This window comes from Malus domestica, chromosome 05 (genome assembly GCF_042453785.1).
Source record: "Malus domestica chromosome 05, GDT2T_hap1".
Taxonomy (NCBI): domain Eukaryota; kingdom Viridiplantae; phylum Streptophyta; class Magnoliopsida; order Rosales; family Rosaceae; genus Malus; species Malus domestica.
The window spans coordinates 37,319,219-37,341,696 of NC_091665.1; the positions used below are offsets into that span (position 1 = coordinate 37,319,219).

Genomic DNA, 22,478 nt, shown 5'->3' on the forward strand with positions numbered 1-22,478 from the left:
GGCATGTGGGCGGGCTGAGACTGGCCCAAGTGCCAACAAGTCCACTCACATGGGGGGGGATTTGGCCTAGCTTTAGCATTTGACTTAGGGCTGGGCACGGGCTGGGCCGAGCCGGGCCGAACCTAAGTTTGTAGGAACCTGACATTACCCGAAACGGGCCGGGACGGGGCGGGGATTGGATTTTCTTGTATAGGAACCGGACATTACCCGGCCCGGTTAAAACGGGCCGGTTCGGGCCGGGTCCACGGGTACCCTTTTTTTTTTTTTTTTAACTGCACTGCACAGTTTGAAAACTGCACAGTTTGCAATTTGCAACTGCACAATCACAATGACACTGCATTTATGCAGATTTTGCACAAATTCACCATTATTCACATCTAATCTAAATACAAAGTCTAATATCCAAGTTCATAAATTAAATTTTAACAATACATCCAAAATAACAATATTACATCGTCCTCCAACATCTAAAAATGAAATCCACATACACAATATCCGAAAGTCCAAGACATCCAAATTCCAAAAATCAAATAATCCAAAACAACATAAACATGACATCCGCAATAAATTTCAAATTAAAACCACATCATCCAACGCCCAAATTCCAACAACAATCCTCAATTCCTCATTGAATCTGTAAGCAAAAATAGAATATAAACATCATATTATCCTCATTGAAATTTAAAGTTTATATAAAACCAAACTGCACATTATCCTCATTGAATCTGTAAATATTATCCTCATATTATCCTCATTTAAAGTTTATATAAAACCAAACTGCACAATCATATTATCCTCATATTATCCTCATTGAATCTGTAAATATATAAAACCAAACTGCACATGTATAAATCAAAACTGCACATGTATAAATCAAAACTGCACATATATAAAAACTGCACATATAAGTATAACAAGGAACTTGAGGACATGAATTTGAAATTACCTTCTCGTTTAAGGAATTGAGAAATCAACCAACTAATCCCAGAATAGTTAGCTCAGTCTTGGCCCTTCAAAACTGTGAATTTGGATTTTGTCCAATCCGTTAATATGCACTCATACATTAATTAAAAAGAAGGAAATAAAGACAATTGGCAAACCTTTTCTGTAAGAACATGGTCAGTTTCTGCCATTTTGCTGGACCATGACTTGCTGCTTCATAGTCAGATAGAAGACCATCAAGAACCTAGAAAAAGAGAATTCAAATATTAAAAAAACATTAATGAAAATGTTAAAGACCACAGAAGCAACCCACTATTGTTTACCTTCCCAACATTATCAATATTAGCATCACTAGCATGGCATGCTGTTCTCAGCTTCCTTTCCATGATTTGTATGGCATTTGAACAGTGCAACTCTGCCTCCATATATGCATTCTTTTTACAATCCTGTGTCAGTAGCCAATTTAAACAAAGTAAGACCAAGTATACAAGGGATGAGTTAACAAGAACGGATAAATGCATGATGAGTGAGCTATTGTCACTAAACTATTTATTGTACACACACAGAACATACACACACACAAAACATACACACATACACACACAGAACATACACACATACACACACACACACACACACAGAAGCAGAACACAGAACACACACACGCACGCACAGACAGACAGAGAACACACACACAGGAACACACACACACACACACACAACACAATACCAGATAACAACAACCAAATCCACGGGACAGTGAAGAAAAAAAAGGGTGAATACTTTCATCCGTATATTTACATAGTCAAGTGATGAGCTAATCATCATTTACTGTACGTTTTTAACACTTGATTACCAACATTTTCTCAGCATTCAAAGTTAGACAGACATATTTTCTGAGCAGCCAAACAGAGTCAAAAGTCATACAATTACAAAACCTGCTGGGGCCAAATATCTTTCTATTTTTTTTTAACAAATCACAAAACCAAGAGCAGAAAAGTATGAGAAGAAAATAGAAACAATAACATAAGCTATAAAACATCACATTACACAGATAGACTCACGCAGCCTATCTCACACCCAAAGGGCAAGATTCAATTGGTTTTTAGTTTTTACCTGTGAGACAGAGACTGAGTACCAGATTCAGATCCTTAAAAAATGCTGGCACTAATCACATAAAATTGACCTAAAAACACAACAGGTGATTCAAAATCAGAGAACTCGAAATGCAGAAAAACAACTAAATCAAACTCGACCCACATAATATTTAGGAATTTAACACCCGAAATAAAGCAGAGAACTCGAAATGCAGATCAGTTATATACACAAAGGTTGGTTTTTACCTGTGAGACTGAGAGATAAGTGACAAATCGAGAAGATGGGTGGTGGGGTGACTGGGTTCTGTAAGTTTGGGATGCCGTCGAAGTTGTTAGGCTGTCGTGGTGGTCGCCAGGACCGTCGTGATGTCGGGGTGGTGGAGGGGAAGGAACGATTCACAGACGGCGAGAGAGACTGAGACTCGAGTGAGAGATTAGACAGTGACAGAGTCGAATTCGATAGGACAAGGAAACCTAAAACGAACGGTTAAGATTGGATAGAGATATGATCTTCAATCTCGTCCGTACATTCTAATTACAAACGGGCCGGTCCGGGTACCCGTTTTTTAATATGTTTGGAACCGGCTCGAACTGAAAATGTCTACGGCCCGGCCCGCCCCGCCCTTTTCTGTTTTACAAAATTAGGACCCGGCCCGTACCCGCCCCGAACCTCTATTACCCGCCCCGACCCGCGGTTCCTGTACCCGTTTGCCCACCCCTAATTTGACTTTTAGCCCAATGTTTTAGCTTGGGTTGAGTGGTGTTTGGGGGGGGGAATAAATGTACAAAATCATAACATACCTTTGACTTTTTAATGTACAAATGTGGTTTTTCGTTAAAATGAACAGTACCGGAAGCTTTTCATTAAAGTTCCATTCTTCTTTACCCAATTTTTTTCAGAAATTCCAACCACCACCAGAATGTTAGGCATAAGGGTAGCAAGTTAGAAACTAGAAAAGGTGTAAGAGAGAAATATGAGCAATCTCATGTGTTACGCGTACTGTGTAAAGGCGAAACCATTTCATATTTTATTGTGCCCATACTCTTCCATATTTCAGGTGGGACGATCTTGTCTTGTTGCTGGATTTGGTTATGAACATGATGACGTATGGGTCACCAACATAGAGTTATTTAAAGAGTTCACCGACATCAGCAGGGTAATAACCTTTCTTTTTAGTGCTAAGCAATTTTTATTTGAGCTTTAGCTTTAGGATTAATTAACTTCCTAGTTCCCTCTCTCTCTTCATATTTATGACTTTTAACTCCTTTTCCCCCTTGGTCTTATCCCTAAATTGTAATGTTTATGGTGTGAGAAGGCTTGATGCAGCTGCAGTAGACATGTGCCATGTAGCTCTTGGGATTGTAGAAGCCTACTGGGAATATCGACTAAAGCCAAGGGATATGGCAGCTGGTGTTTTGGTAATGTTTTATTTTCTCACAAATGCATTTGTTAGGCGTTTGTGGAATAATAATATTTGGAAGTCTATTGTTATAACACTCAATTGAATACCTTCATGTTTTGGTTTTGTTGAAACATAATACTCGGCAGAGATTTTGGTTTTATATCTTTCAATTTGGTCTTATTTTTTATTTGCAGTATATTATATTTTGTTCAGGTTTTTCTTTTCTTTTCGATTTTGTTTTTGTGTTTACATAGTTACGGGAGCCTAAATAATAATAATTGATACTTTCTTATACATGGGTTAGTTCTTTTTATTTTTCTAGTTGAATACTTGGAAAGAGTTGTGATAACTCAAAGTATACATCAGAAATCAAGCACATAACAAAATAGTATGTCCATTGACAATTCGGTTCCAGTATGAATAGTTTACGCGGGAAGAATATACATAGACTTTCTGTCATAAGACATTCCTTTACGTTTTTATGGCAAGTATTTGGAAGGGTTGCTTCCGGCAATCTCTTATGACAAGGTGCTTAAACTGATGCATGAAAATTATAGTTCACTTTTCTCTCAGCAAAATCTTGGTGACCAGATGTGTGATTTCCATTATTCATAGAATTTGGTATTGCAGTTTTGAACAGATAGTTGAAGAGGCTGGAGGAAAGGTTACATGCATGGATGGCGGAAAATTTTCTGTATTTGATAGATCTGTCTTGGTATCCAATGATGTGCTGCACGGCAAGGTTAGTATTCTGCTTTATCCAGAATCCAATTACAAAACCTTACGTGTTAAGATCGAACCACGGTTCTATAACGCATGATCTTAACTTTTCATTGCCTTTCCGTTACTACCACTAATCTTGTTCACAATTTATATAACCATTTACGAAGAGTCAAAAGCCAATTCAGTTCCCCTAACTTGATGTATGTTTCTACTCATGAAGTGGCAAGATTTCCTTTCCCTTTCCATTTCTTTCCCTCCAATTTTTGTGTTAGGGTAGGTTGGGGCGAGTGAGTAGAGCATATAGTTACTGTAAGTCCGTAACAGAGCTTGTAATGCTATGATTTCCTGTAAAAGACGTCGTAGATTGTAATCATATTAAATGCACTAGTGGTTTTAAATAAATAATTCTAGAATTTGATTTTTGTAAAATGCAGCTTTTAGAGAGGATTGCACCTGCAACAGAGAAATTAAGAGCAAAGGAACAAGCCCGAAGGTTACACAACAGACATTTGATGCACCTGACAGTCAGGGGCGGATCCACAGTGGGGTCAATGGGGTCACACGACCCCTTGGAAGCCATGGAAATAACCTGGGAGCTGCTAGTGCGACCTCTTGGAGCTGCACATCACGTGGTCTACGAAATGTCTGAAAGAAGAAGAAAGAGTTCGCTTGCAAGGTTGAAGAAGAAGGAGGATGCTGGTGTGTTGATAGCCTCCTCGGACATTGAGAGAGAACTCGCAGCCTCCGGTCTCGACCGAGCAACAAGCAAAATGCCGAAGCAGATCCATGAGATCAAGGATTTCCTTCTAACTGCAAGAAGGAAGGATGCTCGCAATGTCAAAATCAAGAGGACCAAGGATGCTGTCAAGTTCAAGGTTCGGTGCTCCAAGTACCTTTACACACTTTGTGTGTTTGGTTCTGAGAAGGCCGACAAGTTGAAGCAATCTCTTCCTCCAGGTTTGAACGTTCAGGACCTTTGAACAAGGATTTTGGAGTAGCTGGTTGCGATATCTTACCAAGACTCGATGAAACGACGATATGCATGCCGTTTCTGTTAAAAAAAATTTGCGCACTGCACACTATCCTTATTGACCCCCCTAACATTATTTCCTGGATCCGCCACTGCTGACAGTTCTTTTTTCTTTGCTTTTGCCAATTGTGCTGCGAACGTATCTTCCACCGGAAGGTGGTCTCTCATTGTTTCATTGGTGACGTTCGCTGTAAAGTACATTTCAAGCGCACATGATATATTTAAATTACATTTTACCTTCTCAGGTTTGAGATCGATTTCAATTTCTTACATCTTTAAAACATTTCAATTTTATACATTTACTTATCATTTTATTTCAATTTCATATCACTGTTAAAAAATCTGTTAAATTAGCCGTTGAGTGTTGACGTGGCAAATATGTGGTCTCTATTTGTGCTGATAATACTGCTACACTAAACACTTGATAAAAAAATAAAAAAATTAAAAAAAATTAATTAAAGAAAAGTATTAAAAAAAAAACCCTGAACCTCCCACCATCCCCTCCACGGCTCCACCCCTCTCTTCGGGGATGTTATGTGCAACCTGGCAGCAAGCAATGCAAGCTCTCACCTTTACCTCTCTTCTGCAACACCAACACCAACACCATCCTCATCTTCTTCCTCCTTTTCACTCCCATTTTCTTCAATTCCAAACCTCCTAACCCCACAAATCCCCCAACTGGGTCTCCTCATTCCCATTCAATCCCCAATTCTCCCCCCAAAAGTCCCAATCTTTCTCCACCACTGATTGAAATTTTCAGAGAGATCTGAACCGCCCCAATTGGGTTCCCAAAGGAACCAAATATCCCCCACAATAACACCCTTTGAAAACCCAGTGCTGCAAAACCTCTGATTTTTTTTCTTCAATAAACAGAGTGCAGCGAAAGGCGTTGAGCTTAGAGGGAGAGAGGCACTTAGAGAGAAAAATGAAAGGGAGCCATAAAGATCAAGAGAAAGTGATTTGGGATCAGATGCGGAGCTCCACAGGGACCCCAATTCCTGGACCCGGCTCCCAATCTCGAGCCACCCCTCAACTCCTCGTCTAGCTCCTCCTCTTCGTCCCTCTCACTTACATCGTCTACACTCTCAAGGTCGTCTCCACCTCACGCGCCGCCTGCTCCGACGACAACGACCCTTTCACCCCTCTCCGCCTCTCCTCCTCCTCCTCCTCCACCGGCAAACTGCCCAAGATCGGACTTCCCAGATGATCCACCTCAAAACCCAACAACCGGATAAAGAAAACCAGCCGACGGAGATAAACGACATCGTTTTCGGCATTGCCGCCTCCGCCAAGCTCTGGAAACAGAGGAAGAACTACATCAAGCTCTGGTACAAGCCCAAGTCGATGCGCCGGATAGTCTGGCTGGACCGCGAAGTAGAGGATAAAAACCCGGAAGACATCGGCCTCCGCCGATTAAAATCTCTGGCGACACGTCCGTCGCCTACACGAACAAACAGGGCCACCGGTCCGCGATTCGAATATCCCGTATCGTGAGCGAAACGGGTGGGGAAGTCGAAGGGATTCTGGGGTTTTTTTTTTTAAATTGATTATTTTAATAGTTTAAATTTTTTTATTAAGTATTTAGTCACGTGACACAAATGTGATAGTCATGTTAGCACAAATAAGGATCACATATTTGTTTTGTCATTGTTTAACGGTTAACTTAACAAATTTTTTAACAGTTGTATGAAATTAAAATATTTTAAAGATATTGTAAAAAATTGAAATCGATCCCAAACCTAAGATGGTAAAATGTAATTTACCCTATATTATATCTCAGCATGTGTTACTTTACTGATATGAATATTGCTTTAGGGGTTTAATTACAGCATAGCATGTTTTCCTATGTTGCTTTAGGCAAGTGGAATATGTTTGAATTGTTCTAATTCAGAAATAATCGTCGATAATGATCATCATCGATCTTTCTCGTCAAGAATTGATCCTGTCTGAAATCACTGTACTCACTTTACTGAAGCAGAAAGAAAAATGCGGAATTTGGGCAGTAGTTAAAAGTGGATCATCGTTGCATTATTCTGTTCGGACCATTTCTTACATAAGCACTTCTCTCATTTCTGCTTTACTAAAAAAAAAAAAAAAAAAAACGGAACGTTATTTCTCAGCTCGTAAGCGAGGTTGCTGAGTACAGTGCAACTTAGTTTTTAGGACGAAGGACGACACCCTTGATAACAAGCCCTTTCTTCCATTTCCCGCCATCATATTCATACATCGAAAACTCCATGTCGCCAGATTTCTCAGGCGATGCTCTAAACTCGCCAACTGGGATCTCGACCCATTGTCCTCTTGGGGTTTGCATCAGATTAACTTTACGGCACTGCCTGGTACCATCAGGGAGAGTGAGCCTGAAATTGATCGGATCTTCCCATCCATAATCTGCAGCGTTCAGCTTGACCACAAATACAACTTCATAAAGAGTTCCGGGTGACAGGTTTGCGGTTTCAAACTTCCCGTGCACTTCTAGCCAACATACATTCAACAGTTCAGCAGCATCAATGAAGACGTCACTGCAATTAAACCCTAAGTTAGGACCGATTTCTATATATATAGCAGTAACCAAGAATCAATTGTGATATACGGATTGAAGATTTTGGTACCTGGTTTCTTGCAGGGAGTACCAGTGCCAGTAACGATTGTCTTCAGCCCAAGTGATAGAGAGATCTCTTGCATACACCATAAAACAGTTGTTGGACTTCTTATCAACCCAATACTTCTGCAATAACAGTTAAATTGCTAATGATTGTTGATATTTCAAGTCCTATTAAGAGTTGATCTTTTGATATATTTAAGGATTAAATGGTTTCCGCACACCCATTTTCTTCTTTTGCACACCCTGTTTATTGCTGCCCTTGAAGCGATTTTCCTTTGGTTTATACAAATATTCAAAGCTATAAACAAACATGAGTGTCCAGAGGGAGAAAAGGAGTGTGCAAAAATCATTTCCAGATAAGTTGCTTTAGTTTTGATCATTTGGAGCTAAATTTTAGTAAGAATTAGAACAATTTCACATTTCTGAAGCATGTTTGATAATTTCACACAATAACTGAAAAACAAATAGGAAAAATAATTTAAAATTGTCAGAAAGTTAGATGCAGGGATTTCACCTTTTTCTTTTGGTTTAAGAGAACTCCTGCTTGGAGCTGCTGCAAGAGGTTTTCAATTGAGGACTTGTTGATAGGTGTGTCAGCATCTTTCACAAGGGCTTCGTAGTTATGTGGGAACTGCTGCTGCTGCTGCCTAACTTGCTGTGCTGCTGTCCTTTTCTCTATTTCCTTGACTTCTTTCGCTGCTGCGGCTTCCTGGTTGTTATTCGCCGAGGGCTTGGCCTGATGATCAGCAGCTGTTCTCTCTATCACCGTGGCTTTAGAGACAGTCGGCTTTGCTTCTGTTTCTTTCTCTGCCGCTACTTTATTATTAGTCGGTTGCTCACTAGGCGGCTGCGACTGTGACTGTGAGGCCCCATCTTGTGACCACCCAGTCCCCATCTCTGCATGCAGTTCTTCAAACCGGTGATGTTTTTACTTTATATAGATAGCAAGACGGCTAAACTAGTAATTTCCACCAGTCACCGCAACGTGCGGACGAGAACGAGAGTTGTAGCTTGAAACTCAAGAAAGATGCCTTGCGAACCTTTTGTTCTCTAGTTTTCGGTTATGTTGATATAAAGCATGAATTGGCAAGCAATGGCTTGGAAACTTTGGAATTTCAACCATGTGGGAAAGCACTAGATCGGAAAGCATTTTTGGAAATTTTTTTTATTCCAATAAGTAAAACTTTTGTTTGTTTATCAAATATATTCCATTTTGCATAAAAATAGCTTTATTCTTAGATAAGGCATCACATCCGATGTATTATTCCCGTTTATAAAGTAATCTTCGAATTTGCAACCGATCACGATCATCTTAAATTCTTGTTTTACTTTGAAAAATCGATTTGAGTAAATCCCGTTTATAAAGTAATCTTCGAATTTGCAACTGATTACTATCATCTTAAATTCTTGTTTTACTTTGGAAAAATCGATTGGAGAAGCTTCCTTTACTGGTTTACAATATGTTTGAAAGCCATCTTCTTTTCCTACGCATTATAGAAGTTGGAAATCTACCCTGTAGAATTTAAATTGAAGACTACCGAAGGTCCGGAACAACCTTCAACGTAACGAAAAAATTTCCTAGGTGACCAGCACATTAGCTTAAGTGGAGTTCCCAACCAATGAAAATTACCCTGTGTCAATATTATTGTTGAAAATAAAAAATTTGCCTCGTTTTGCAATTTATAATAGGCATTAAATAAATTGGTCAACAAAATTCCTAATGTACCCCTAACATAATAGTTGAAAGTTGAGTCCCCTTTCATGTCCCCTTCTAATTACGTCCTTTAATTTAACTTGTAATTTAACAGTGTCAAATGTTTAACAAGGTTTTTTTTTTTTGTCTAAATTTTTTTAATAAGGTTAAATTAGCATTTGTTTACGTACTTTGTGTGTATGAACATATTTTTTTTAGAAAATGAGAAGGAGAGAGGGAGAGAGAGAACGTGGAGAACCTGTGAAATTACATTATTACCCATCATTTTTTTTTGTATGATAGAAAATTAATTTTTCTTTTCATTTATTTTAGTTGACAAAATTTTTTTTATTAATTAGTAGAGATAAATAAAAACTAAAAGTTAAAAAATTAAAACCAACAGCCACTCAAATTCCCATCAACACCAATTCGACAGCCAACAACACCGATCTGTCATCGGACTCCACGGCTGGCGAAACCTCCTTTTCTCTCTGTTCGCCATTTTTTTTCTCCGTTCAAATACCCAATCATGATCGACCCAACCCGTCAAACATCAAATTTTATGTAAATTTTGGTTTGAGGAAGCAAGGAAGAAATCTGGTCAATCTATACAAACGAGATTTGAATCGACTCGATGACAATAAACGGCGAGATCATTATATACGGGAAGGTTCGACTCAATCATCCTACGGGACTTCGCTGGTGAGATATAGAAGGAGAGAATGTAATGGAAGCTTCAACGGCCGTGTGAATTGCCGCCGACTGAGATTGGAGGGAGTTGCAGACTTTCGGACTTCCAGTTGGGATTTGTTTTCTTTTTGTTCTGATTTTCAATTTTCTTTAGTGAATCAGTTTTTGTATTTAAATAAATATTAATTAAGAAAAGTTGACACCGTTAAATTGGGAGTTAAGTTAAATGAGATAATTAGAAGAAGACATTGCAGGAGACACAAAGTTCGGGACGGCAGATCCCTGGCCGAGTTTTTGCTCCCGCAGTTGGAAGGTTGTCGCTAAGTTCCTTTTTTGTTAGTGACTCAGAATTCACAAAGGACCGAAAGGGTTACGATAATCATGCGAACTTATGAACCCGAGTTCTATAGATGTTCAAAATGAGTTTTGTTTAGTTAACTACATAATCATGATTTATCGTATATAAACTCACTTTTGTTCAGTACCAAGAGGAAGATAAACGGCCTCTATATCTGTCCTAATTAACGAATAACGTTACGCAGAAACTGGGAATTAATTGCAGCTTCAACACATCTATATGTAAGTATATATAGTTCCCATAGCTCATAAGAGTACGCTATATGTTTAAATTCCGTGAGAAGCGATTGATTGTCCTGATGGAATTTCAGCCTTCTGAGTTCTGAGTGTTTTAGTGCATCCCTTTGAAAATTTGGAGCTAAAACTGCCCACATACTTGTGTGCGTATAGACATACACGCATTTCATTAATTGGCTCTCAATATATATATATATATATATATATATATATATATATATATAAGAAAGAATTTATTCATTTATGAGATACAAATACAAGCTGTAGTAGCAAATACCTTCATACTGGTATACAAATTATCTTATATGAGACCTGTTCTCATTATTAAATAGTCACATATATAAACTATAAAATATTTCAATACGTACGTGTACTGTATACGTAGAAAATACCGCGTGAACCGTATGTGGACTAATTAAGTTAATTCGGAGTTATACTTCTTTCACAGATGCTTGATGAATTTTCAAGCCCCCCTTCCATTTTCCACTCCAGACTTCATACAGACCAAAATAAACCGTGCTATCCGGAGCATTGGACGGAACTTCAATTCTCATTGGCGGGCCGTTGTCATCAGGAATTTTGAATTTACCGACTTTTGTATCCTGCGCTGCTACTTTAACTTTGGTCCAAGTGTACTTACCCTTTTTCCCTACCTTGGCCATCAAGAAAGCTTGTATGTCTCTCCAACCAAATGCATCAGGTGCCAGTTCTACGTCGAAACTAATTTCGTATTTTTTTGCAGTTGATAAACTATATGATCCGGTTATTTCCAACCAAGAAACCTGTATCAGCTCCGCAGGTTCAGTAGGTTCATCCTTAGATTGCCTGCAAAATGTATAGTATGTAGTAAATTATTCATATAGGCGAAGCTGAACATAATTCAATGCATCTTCTATTCACACTCTCAATATGTCGTTCTGCACTCTAAAATCATTATTTTGTTATTCTATTAAACCTTAACGAGTGCAAAATAACAAACTGAGACTGTCTAAACATGACATTTACCAAAAACACATATCTCAGAAGGAGGAACAAGCACGCATAAGTGGAGTAGCCGTGTAGATTCCGTACTTATGAGAAATGAGATTAGCATTTATAGCATATTTCTCTATACCGGTTGTAAATAACCGATTACATCTAAGGTTTTTCTCATAGTTGAGATAATTGATTCCTTACTTCTTAGGTAACTTCCAGTAGCGTTCATCATTGCCCCATACAATGTTAAGTCCCCGTGGTCTGAAGATGTACTTATTTCCCTGTAAACACGAATATACAGTTAATCTCTTTTTACAGAAACGAATTAGATATATGCGAAAGATTGTTTTCCGATGTTAAAAAGACATTTAGCAATGAATTAAGAAATTTGTGAGGCCTTATAACATGAATAATCACCTCCTGTTTTACTTCATCTTGCTCTGCTTGGAAATGAGGTTTAGTCGTCATAGACATTTCGAAACCTAACTCGGTTTTCTTCTTCTTCTTCTTCTTCTTTCTTCTTCTGCTGCAGTTATGTTTTCTTGTTTTCTGTCTCTATGTTTCTCTTGGCGCAGTTTTGAAGATAGAGAACCTCTACTCTAACCTAGCCTTTTTATAAATCCATGATCCATTGGGAAGAAAAGAATCTAATGCTACCACAAAACAAAACAAAATGTGAAACCAAAACAAATTGATAATAAAATTGAATTATGTATAGAGAATAAAGTGATTGCTTTGGACTTGTGCTGAAGGTTCTTTGCCTTTTATTTTGACAAAAAGGTTCCTTATTAGCTTTTTAAAAGAAGAATATATGTGCGTGTGCGTGTGCGTGTATATATAGTCGGATTGCTAGTAAATGGTATTAAATGTTCCAACGTGCGACATGTTCATAAAAATTTGTCAATTTATTTTCTTCGATTACTATGTAAAATATAAATTAGTATTAGAATTAAGCCTCGACATTTATGGATAAAGGCCAATTGCAAGATCTGAGGCGACCCATAAAGCATTTGATCATGATCAATTCTGTAAGCCTATTTGAGTACTAAAAACATATATAACTCCAAAGCATAAGTAAGGGTCAATAAGGGTTACTGGCTACTAACAAACGCGCGCAGTATGCAATCTCAATTGGCTTTGCATGCATGCTACGTACGTACAGCTGGCTTTTGCCAACCAAGTCCACTCACACTGACACGTCACATATATAGAGGGAACCAGATCCCCTCCCGAGCTTAGAAGGCTGAGCCTCCTGAGCAAAAGATTTGAGCCGTTGAAATTTGATTCAACAGTTACAAATAAGGGATTCCTCTAAAAGTTATAATAATTGCAGTCGTTGGATCAAATTTCAACGGTCCAAATCCTTTGCTCAAGAGGCTCCTCCTAAGCTCAGGATGGAATCCGGTTCCTATATAGAGCTTATCTTGATCAACTTGATCTCAATTTTCAATGGAGGCCTCCACTTCATCAAGAAACGGACATCCATAACAAGAATAATATTAAGAATATATTGTTTCGCAACTTTCATTGCCTTTACGCTTTTGGGAAGTTACCACGAAAGGCATAATTGTGACAGAAGAGAAACTGGAATAATTCTTCCCTTACCGCGCCACCCCACCACCACCCCCCAACGGCTATTGGTTAATTCTTTTCCAAGGGTATATGTTTTGCAACTTATGTACACTTTTGGTGACGCAAACCACTTTGAAATGGATCCCCTCAAATATCAATCCTAGGTGCCAAACGCGTCGTGGAAGAATTCAAATTTGGAACCTCGTGTTATATTATATGGTGAATTGAATTTAAAAAATATAATAGCGTAACGTTCAAATATTGCCAATAGTGGAGGTCCATGAGTTAAAGAATGGTCTAACATCAAACTTATAAGTGGAAAAAACTACCATTAAACTGTAGTGCTAGTATTGCTAATAGTTGTAAACTTTTAAACTATTTACTATATGAGGAAAGTGATAGCAAAGTTAAACTTCTTTCAAGCACACATCAGTGATATTACATGAAGGTTGGCACTCATTGGTCGATTGGAATCAAATATGCAATTTGGGTTTCATTCTTTGATGTTATATCTGTGTCCAGCTAGAAAGAGGTCATATTCCCTTGTGATTTTTCTAATTCCCAAATGTGCAAGGATTTTCAGCCACATCAAACTAAGGTATTAAATTTTGGTGGTGGACAAAAACATCGCCCGTAGAAATGAAGAAAACGGCAGTTTATTCGTTTTTATTTTTATTCCTTCGAATTTCTTCCAACTAAAATAGCAACTTTCTAATTTTGCGTAAGCTGTAACAAAAAATGTCGAATGCTAATAACGTATTATATTAGCAAAATTACAAGTGCTTCTGCATAAAATCAAGGTAACACTGCTCTACATGTTACAGGAGACCTTGACCTATATTCCAAATTATTTTTTGTAATGTAAACTTTGACTCTACCCTTGTTTTCCTGTATCTCTCAGCTCTTTCATTGCTCCCTACGAGATTTACAAAATAGTATAGACCGGCTTTCTGGAAAATGAGACCAACTCTGTTTCAAGAGCTGCCATGTTCTAATTGATTCTTAGTTATGAAAATTATTTGGTTCCTCTTCCTGTTAACAAGTTAATTCATAAGGGGCATGGGGAATAAATTGGTTATGAACTCGTCATATACGAGATTCGAACCTAAAACCTTTCACTTATAAGTGAAGAAAAATATCACTGGATTGTAATACTACGTAATTAATAGATGGACCTTTAACATCCACATAAGAAATTCTTGTCCTAGAAGAAACAAATTGTGAGCATGTAAGATGCCCCACCCTCATATGGTTGTTTTGTTAAACACACAATGAAAAGTTCCATGATGTATCACTGTCCAAAAGAATGAATATTTTATGAAATGTAGTTTACCTAACAATCACACTTATCCAGCAAACTAGTGTATTAATATGAAATACATATAAAGTCCACATGAATTGCTCCACTTTTATTCATAGTGATTGAGATTTTTAAGTAAACTAAAAAGGTCTTATTACTCGATTTAAGATGTTCTATTTACCGTCTTTCATCTTCTAGATACACAGATACACTAATATATAGGAAAAAAATTTAGTTGTGACGGGAATACAGATGGTACACCAAGTGTGTTTATATAAATGGTGGAAAATTTTAATTTTTAAATTATTAACCCTTTAACACACATAACTCATTATTTATATAGAGACACGTGGTGTACCACCTTATGTCACAGTTACTGAAAAATCTCTCAATATAGAGGGTGTATTTGGACGGTCAACAAAATTTCTAGACTTGAATGCACGTTGGCAATTAGAGTTGATTCGGCCGCAACCTAGTGAATTTAATTGGCAACTTACATTCAAGTGTAAAAGGTTTGCTGGCCATGTTATAGTTCGCCCAACGGTGCTCCCAAGATTGGACAGATGTAAGACGATAGATGAGATATCTTGAATTACATAACCTCTCGACAATGTTCTCCAATAAATGAAGGAGTGTGATATCCACATATCCCTCTTTACTTCTTACATATTTTATTAATTTTCGGTTATCAGATCAGATGAATTGAAGAATATCAAATAACAAAAATTAACGAGATGTGTGTGAGAAGTAAAAAAATGTGTGTGGACAGTACATCCCTAAATGAATTAGGTAGTTTGCACAAATATTTACTTTAACGTTAATCTAAATTGAGTACTTGTCGACCCTTGTTTTTAGAATCCAATATGCAATTTGAGTTTCATTCTTCGGTGATATGTGTATGTCCAGCTAGAAGGGATCTTATTCCTTAATGATAGACATTAGATATTCTCATTGATAGAAACGTATGCCGGTGCCGAAGGGAGAAAAAGGGAGTTTCAGTATGTTAGTTTTTGCTTCGACTTTTAGAATTCTTCCCGACTAAGATAGCAAAGTTATGATCTTTTTTGACATCTCATTCAAGGCTGCAGAATAACAAAAAAGTTTATCAAGCCTTGTTACTCAAAATGTGTTTGTTCAGACGAAAAAAAGAACCGAGTTATCCCAAATTAATTAAAAAGAATCTTGCCAAGCATACACAGAAATATGTGTTCGTCTCGCAAGCGTATACTTCACTTGTAAGTGTATTCAGTAGCTAATGTAATCAAGCTTCAATTTCAAGATGAGGTTCATCAAACTTTCAAGGAATTCGACTGCCAATACAACTTTTATTAATTACAAACCTACAAGCATTCAAAATACAAAGATGCTAATTTCTACCAAGAGAGAGATACAAGTACTTTGAGATTTTTGGCTTTTTTTTTAGTACAAAGAACTCGCGGGGAAAGGGTAATCAGTTCATCTTTTCCAAAGCAGCTGATGCAGAAACCAAATCTTCGGCTGTTGTGGGTTTGTGCATCTGCAGCCATAAGCAAATATCTGGTGTAAAGTGACTGGAAGAACAGGTGATTACCCTTCAAATAGTAAACTAGTAATATTTTTCAACAAGATCCAAAAAACAATAAGAAAAATGGGGGGATTTCAGTTTTTAAAAAGCAAAAGACTTTGCGGGAACGTAAATATTGAAGTTCATCATAATTATTCCATGAAAACGAAACCATGCCAAGTTGCCAACAGACACAACACACATGGCCATAGAGTAATGTACCAAAGATTCATGCACCACCGTATTGTCGAGCACAAACTTACAGATTTTGCTACAGAAAGCCAGTGAAAACAACGCAAGAATCCATCATCCTGTGAAGGAAGGCTGTCGTGATTCCAATATGTGATGCTTTTATATTTCGCATTCATCTCCCAACAGTTTGAGCTCCCATCAGAATTATCGGAAAGATTTCTCTTGCCAAGACTCTTCTTCCCTAGAACAAATCCTGCAAAGAAATTACTACAGAGGAACTCTTTGAAAATTGAAAGTGAATTTAGTCATTTACATCAATCGAAAACAACATACGAAGAGAAACCTTTTGTTGTCACACATATATACAACACCACCATCTTGAATTAACAAGGGTATCTCCCATCCCATGAAATTGTAGCCTCTCCCGACCACACCTGTCTCCAAGCCCCTAAGAAATCTATTTCATTTTGCTGAAGAAAAAGTATGGTAGATGGAGGTGGTAACTGCTGACATACAACTCAATGGGTGGGATCAGTTATAGGACACAACAATAGTCAACACTATCAAAACAAGAAACGATTGCTCGCCATTTCTCTGTTATATCGAAGTCCCAAAGGTCAGCTCACAATATCAAATAGTAAACAACCATGATTTGGTTATAGGCCTGTGGAGTCACCGGAGTATTTTCTTTGTGGCCGAGTCTATAGACTCTATACTCCCGTTTTCTCTAATTTCTTCTTCATTTCTAAATGTTAACACTTCCTCACTGTCTCTCTGGTTTTGAGAAACCAAGGATCAATATAGTAACAGCTGCAACACCCACCACTGCCTTGCAATATAGGCCCTAGCCTCAGGATCTCAAGATTCTAATCATATGGCACAAGATAATTTCCGTCAAAGAAGCACTATCTATTCCATCCACCAACACTAACATCATGTTCCTTGATACATACTAACATGAAATCGATGGTGTACAAATCAAGGAAAAGCACATCTGAACCTCCTACTAATTTACCACATGATTTTCTTTCCAGGTCCCATTTCTCTCTCCCATCACTTTCATCTGATACCATGAAAACATCAATTTCACCTATGCTCCACAGTAAAGGCGCCAGCAGAACCCAACAACTTGCCCTCAAATGACAGAATGCACTATAAAGTTGTGTAGAAAAGGAAAAGGTTTGGCCACGGACCCATGGTGTTTCAAACATGAAACATGATGCTGAACTACGAAAAATGTTTATAACAAACGCATGGTAATAACCCATAAGGCCTAAAAGCAAGTAACGGAGAGATTAAAGCACCAAGAAATTATGAGATAACCAAAACTTATCATTGAAGAGGAAAGTGGATGAAACTTGGGTTCACCAATTAAAAAGGGTAATGTTTACAATTTAAAGTAAGTTAGCTTTCCGAAAATCTCAGACCTAAAGTCAGAATCTTTATTCGGCGCTATAAAATCCCAACTCTAAACATCAATACAGAAGCACCGAGGTCTAAATAAGCCGGAAAGTGATGAAGAAATCGATAAAGATAAGGCGTCAACAACCAGAACTCATACAATGCAATAAAAAGGTACTGAATTTACTGACTGAAACTGCAATGACATACCAGAATACCCATCTGGAACCGAAATCGAAGCTCCTTGCAACTTCCTTCCTCTGAAACAAGCTTCCTGCGTCCTTAAACCCTCCGATTCGATTCCTTCAACTCCAAGAAAAAGCCCATTATTCAATTATGCCATGTAAATTGTATGTAAGAAAAAAGGGCAGATTTTTACCAGTTGGTTTGGGTTTGAAGTATTGGGAGACATTGGAAGGGCCATTGAATTTGATGGAGCAGGGGAGGAGGTGCACCTGACCACTCAAGTCCACCGCTCTTTCTTCTTCTTCCTGTGACTCTCCCTTTCCATGTCTTCTCAGAACTATGCTGCCTTGGGTGCCCTGCTCCATTTGATTTGCCCCCAATTTTGTTCAGATAAAAACCCTAATTTCTGTATCAATGTTTCAGTCTCTCTCTTTCTCTCTCGTTTTGCTTTCTTCAAATTTGGCTACGTATGGGCCACCTTTCCCGCGCTTTTTCATATCTTAGTTTACAATTTGGTCCAAGGTGATTATATATAGGCCTAGCCCAACCTCATATCTTGGGTCTTTAGTGTAGGGCTATTTAGTCCATTTTCGTATTTTATTTTGTGATACAAGCATGGGAATGAGGAGAATTTAACCTAAGACCTTATGCGCAGACGCGCATGCTTCCAACGACTTGAGCTAAGCTCTAGTAATTTCCAACATTCATTTCAACACCCAAAATTCAATATGAAACTCCCAAAAATACCTCTCACATGAGGTTACTTACTTTTATTCGAGCGATATTCTAACTTAATTCTAGCTCCATCTTTGAAAGAGATTCATCGATTAAGGTTGTGATTCTTTAATCTAATTATATATATAGCAATGGGAAAGGATAACCAATGGATACCCCTAAAGCTCCCCAATCAAAATGACAAATTGGTCACGGGACAACGCGGAAACGGGTGCTGCAACAAATTTCTCTTGTTGGAAAATATTAAAATTTTATGATTATTTGGATTTACTTGTTAGTTTAACTATATAGGTCTAGCCCATCCGAATTAGAGTTTCTAGGTTCTGCTCTATGTAAATATAACTTGCAGTTTAGTATGAATAATAAGGTAGTCAAATGTAGTCTCTTTAGGTTTTGTAAACGTCTCGGCATTCTTGTTTATTAAATATATTCTTATTATTTTGTAATCTTGTTTATCGCGTACTCTGATGTTTAACTTATCTTGAACCAAATAAAGTTGGAAGGGGTCGCTTATTTGGTAGAATTTATTAGAGACGGACAAGATTCACATCTAGAAGTTCAATCTTTCGATGTATGGAGTGGAAGAAGCTGTCGCTGAAGCAACTGTTGCAATTCAAAGCTTTTAAAAAGAAAATGCATCGAATGACATGAAAATCAATTAAGTAATTTCGATTTCACAATTCCATCATGTTAATACAAGCAGACCAACAAGGCATTTGATTTTGGAGGCAACGACAGTCGATATGCTTCGCTCCGAAAGAAGCTGTTGTTCCAATTTGTATCATAAATAATGAACTGCACGCATAGATATTGGTGTTCGAATTTGAGTACATGGTCAAAAATTGCCAAAACTTCTTCCAGCTACTCCATTAGAATGTATTCCTCCTCCACAGTGTGTGTGCATGAAATGCCCCCGAGTTCCAACTACTCTTTGCCACCCAAGAAACGCTCACCAATACATTAGAAAGTCATATACCTCTTGTGACAATCACGAGATCCTTCTTGAAAGGTTCCTTAACCCAGAGCCAACACACTTATGTATGACGGTCCCTGTAGATGGGTCGGGCTTAATGACAAATTTAACTCCGAGAAAGTCTTTGATGTCTCTGAGTGTTTCTATTCCATGAGGGGAGAGCTTGCTTTCCAACACGAACCTTTGAAACGTCTTGTGGAAATAGTGCACAGAGAAGAAACAACAAGCCCTACAAGCCAAAATGACAGCAAACTATGAGGAGATGGACAGAATTCATAAAGGGACAAAAACGGAACCTGTAACCAAATACTGTATCTATTTCTTGTAAGAATGCCTTTTAGTAATTTTACCACTGTCATAGAACAAGCCGTTAACAAAATTGAAAAGAGGAGACATTAGTCATCATACTTGCATCATTCGATTTTTAGGACTACATTTAAATCAACATTAAATCGCATTTCGGGAATACTATATGAATCAACAGTACAAAAAAGAATTCCATGTGAAATTGCATTCACAACTAACATGATAATGGGTCAAACTCAGCCAGTAAGGAAGTACAATATATCAAATCACGAACCTGATGTGTTGAATCTACCACTCCACCCTGCTCAATCTCCCCAAGCAGAATATTAGCAATTTGCACACCAACATCCTCTGGAGGCATAAGCTCTTTCTTCCCCTCATCCTCAAGCTCAGCTATATCTTCCCCTCGAGAATAAGAAATTGCTGTATCAGCAGAGATACAGCAACCGGAAGTTGTTTCCGCAACCAGTGAAATTCCATAACCAGGTGAACTGCCACAATCATTATTGTCTATATGAGCCTAAGTGATCACTTTAATATGACCAAACCTCAAAACAAAATAAAGAACTTCAAACTTCTAAAATGTCTCTCTACAGAAAAAATATAATGATATTTGGTAAAAATTGAGAACATACTGCCCAGCTTGCGGGCCACTTTTATGGTCAGTAAATACGTGAACATCTGGGAGTAAGAGATTAAAGATTCCACGAGCGGCATACACCATGGTATTTTCAAACTTAGTGGACACTGTTGTTGAGAATGTAACCCCTCTAATCCTCTTAACCATCCCCTCATCAGTCCAGTTGACTGCCTACAGAGCAAAACATAAAACAATAATGGATCCAAAACTGAAAAAAATGGTGAAAAACATATATAGTATCTCAAAATTCTCAGAAACTCACAGTTAGACTTTGAACAATTGGAATTGACAAGAACACTTCGCCGCCACCTTGAGGAGCAGATCCACGACTCTGTATTTTGAGGTCTAGCCTTTCTGAGGGAACTCCAAAGTGTTTTAACATGGGCAAAGTAGTAGACCGGAATGTATCAACAGATGGGTCCTTGGAATCATTTGTATTCCTAACAGAAAAATATGAAACACTCATAAAGTGGAAGCACCTTCTTAAAGCTCAAATGGACACCCACGAAAGATTTGCAGTGCTCTATCTACCATGATATGGGGAGAACCCTTTTTCGGTTACTGATTGGGTCAGGTCATTTGTTCATAGGTAGTAAGGTAATTAGTCGGAATACAAAACAGAATAGATAGATTTTAAAACTATCAGAAATTAGCTTCTCTGTTCCCATGTTAATCTGTGACTCAATATTAAGACCAGTACCATAAACATCAAGGAATTGTCTTGAATACAATAGGCAACTTTCGCTACCGGGAGATTGTTGATAAAAGAAAATAACGATGTTACAGCATGAAAATGTTATAAATTTATGTTCCGTACTTGGATCAAAACCAGAACCATAAATTTGAGGCTTTCAATTCTACAAGAACACCAATAGAAAACAACAACTAAACAAAAATAAAAGTGCGGAGAAGATTCGCAACAACGAAAGCAGTTACCTTTAAGCGTAATGGTAAGCGGCTTTTTAGCAAACAGACCAAGCACAAACAATGGCTCCAAGAAATACCCAACCGCCCGACTGAGCCCGCAATCGTGCACCAAATTCCTCCCACCCATCACTATCACCGGCTTGAACTTCAATTTTGTACCTGCTCAAACCCAAAACACAATCTCTCAAAAACCCTAAAACCCTAAACCCCGACGCAAAATTGGAACTTCAATTTTTCGCTAAATTCGAAAAAAGGCAAGTGCTTTTGTGTTTGGAAACAGCTAGTAGGAGTACCAGTCTCGTTGATTTCGACGACGCAGTCATCGGAGACCTTCTCGAGCAGGCGGAGGAAGGAGACCTCGTGAGGGCGGAGGCCGGGCCATGTCTCCTCTGCGCGAATGTCCTCGATAAGAACCGGTGTGGACGCAAGCGCCGCCAGTACGAGCCGTTGCCTTAGGTTTTGGCTTCCGGTTAACTTCTTGTAGCTTGCTTTCCCCATTTTCGCTTCTCTCTGGTCTGTCAGTTTCTCTGCGCTCGGTGGCGGGGACGGCGGTTTTGCAAATTGCTTGGAGGGAGCAATCAAACCATCTTGGCTTTTATTACAAAGGGTCTTTTTATCTTAGAGTAAATTGGAGAAATGGTCCCTTAATTTTGATTGAATTGTAGCTTTAGTCCCTAAATTAAAATTCTATTAGATTTAGCCCTTCAACTTGACAAAATATGGAGCATTAGTCCTTTGGTACCAACACCGTGAGATTTTCCGTTACTATGATGACATGCAGTGGCGGATCAAGGAATCTTACCCCAAGGGGTCGCAGTGTAAAAGTTCAAATAAAAATTTAGGATGGAAAAACATATTGAAAATGAAATCATAGTACTTTCATTCATAATTCATAATGGAAACAATATTACAAACTATAATTGTCCACGACGAGGTTTCATATTTTGAAAA

General features: G+C 38.1%; 5 protein-coding genes and 1 long non-coding RNA gene across 7 annotated transcripts; 1 reads left to right on the forward strand and 5 right to left on the reverse strand.

The window, feature by feature from the left end:
• Nucleotides 1–407: 407 nt before the first annotated feature.
• Nucleotides 408–2,471, reverse strand: LOC139196537 (uncharacterized). The gene is made up of 6 exons (XR_011581564.1): nt 2,286–2,471; nt 2,059–2,128; nt 1,266–1,388; nt 1,101–1,186; nt 947–1,018; nt 408–634 (listed from the first exon to the last, which is right to left on the reverse strand). It is a non-coding gene; the product is annotated as an uncharacterized lncRNA (long non-coding RNA).
• A 788-nt stretch (nt 2,472–3,259) lies between these two features.
• On the forward strand, nt 3,260–5,460 carry LOC103430223 (uncharacterized). The gene is made up of 3 exons (XM_070821275.1): nt 3,260–3,458; nt 4,073–4,184; nt 4,600–5,460. The coding sequence occupies exons 2-3, from the start codon at nt 4,116–4,118 to the stop codon at nt 5,143–5,145; spliced, it is 615 nt and encodes a 204-aa protein (XP_070677376.1). The 5' UTR covers nt 3,260–3,458; nt 4,073–4,115; the 3' UTR covers nt 5,146–5,460.
• Nucleotides 5,461–7,201: 1,741 nt separating this feature from the next.
• On the reverse strand, nt 7,202–8,831 carry LOC103435265 (protein PHLOEM PROTEIN 2-LIKE A1-like). The gene is made up of 3 exons (XM_008373650.4): nt 8,315–8,831; nt 7,808–7,923; nt 7,202–7,717 (listed from the first exon to the last, which is right to left on the reverse strand). The coding sequence occupies exons 1-3, from the start codon at nt 8,693–8,695 to the stop codon at nt 7,348–7,350; spliced, it is 867 nt and encodes a 288-aa protein (XP_008371872.3). The 5' UTR covers nt 8,696–8,831; the 3' UTR covers nt 7,202–7,347.
• A 2,339-nt stretch (nt 8,832–11,170) lies between these two features.
• LOC103435266 (protein PHLOEM PROTEIN 2-LIKE A9-like) lies at nt 11,171–12,243 on the reverse strand. The gene is given in 3 exon segments (NM_001293818.1): nt 11,171–11,602; nt 11,954–12,033; nt 12,170–12,243. Coding segments are annotated over 3 exon segments (531 nt in total). The 5' UTR covers nt 12,227–12,243; the 3' UTR covers nt 11,171–11,208.
• A 3,634-nt stretch (nt 12,244–15,877) lies between these two features.
• On the reverse strand, nt 15,878–18,431 carry LOC103435267 (uncharacterized). Of its 2 annotated transcripts, none has more exons than XM_008373653.4 (4): nt 18,140–18,431; nt 17,971–18,063; nt 16,431–16,600; nt 15,878–16,140 (listed from the first exon to the last, which is right to left on the reverse strand). In XM_008373653.4, exons 1-4 carry the CDS (start codon nt 18,309–18,311, stop codon nt 16,075–16,077), a joined length of 501 nt encoding a protein of 166 aa, XP_008371875.2. In that variant the 5' UTR covers nt 18,312–18,431; the 3' UTR covers nt 15,878–16,074. The 2 variants fall into 2 exon arrangements, with proteins under 2 accessions (XP_008371875.2, XP_008371874.2); XM_008373652.4 differs by having other exon boundaries at nt 16,431–16,612; nt 18,140–18,428.
• An 893-nt stretch (nt 18,432–19,324) lies between these two features.
• Nucleotides 19,325–22,100, reverse strand: LOC103408993 (probable RNA 3'-terminal phosphate cyclase-like protein). The gene is made up of 6 exons (XM_070822689.1): nt 21,821–22,100; nt 21,537–21,686; nt 20,863–20,954; nt 20,596–20,771; nt 20,235–20,451; nt 19,325–19,883 (listed from the first exon to the last, which is right to left on the reverse strand). The coding sequence occupies exons 1-6, from the start codon at nt 22,023–22,025 to the stop codon at nt 19,761–19,763; spliced, it is 963 nt and encodes a 320-aa protein (XP_070678790.1). The 5' UTR covers nt 22,026–22,100; the 3' UTR covers nt 19,325–19,760.
• Nucleotides 22,101–22,478: the final 378 nt, after the last annotated feature.

Coding starts and splice junctions, on each gene's coding strand:
- LOC103430223 (XM_070821275.1), top strand. CDS start 4,116: ATGGATGGCGGAAAATTTTCTGTATTTGATAGATCTGTCTTGGTATCC. Junction 4,185..4,599: donor ATGATGTGCTGCACGGCAAG/GTTAGTATTCTG, acceptor TGTAAAATGCAG/CTTTTAGAGAGGATTGCACC.
- LOC103435265 (XM_008373650.4), bottom strand. CDS start 8,695: ATGGGGACTGGGTGGTCACAAGATGGGGCCTCACAGTCACAGTCGCAG. Junction 7,924..8,314: donor TCTTAAACCAAAAGAAAAAG/GTGAAATCCCTG, acceptor CTGTTATTGCAG/AAGTATTGGGTTGATAAGAA. Junction 7,718..7,807: donor TACTCCCTGCAAGAAACCAG/GTACCAAAATCT, acceptor GTTTAATTGCAG/TGACGTCTTCATTGATGCTG.
- LOC103435267 (XM_008373652.4), bottom strand. CDS start 18,311: ATGGAGCAGGGCACCCAAGGCAGCATAGTTCTGAGAAGACATGGAAAG. Junction 18,064..18,139: donor CTTCAAACCCAAACCAACTG/GTAAAAATCTGC, acceptor TTGGAGTTGAAG/GAATCGAATCGGAGGGTTTA. Junction 16,613..17,970: donor GGTTCCAGATGGGTATTCTG/GTATGTCATTGC, acceptor ATTTCTTTGCAG/GATTTGTTCTAGGGAAGAAG.
- LOC103408993 (XM_070822689.1), bottom strand. CDS start 22,025: ATGGGGAAAGCAAGCTACAAGAAGTTAACCGGAAGCCAAAACCTAAGG. Junction 21,687..21,820: donor CGTCGAAATCAACGAGACTG/GTACTCCTACTA, acceptor GGGTTTGAGCAG/GTACAAAATTGAAGTTCAAG. Junction 19,884..20,234: donor TGGTAGATTCAACACATCAG/GTTCGTGATTTG, acceptor TTTGGCTTGTAG/GGCTTGTTGTTTCTTCTCTG.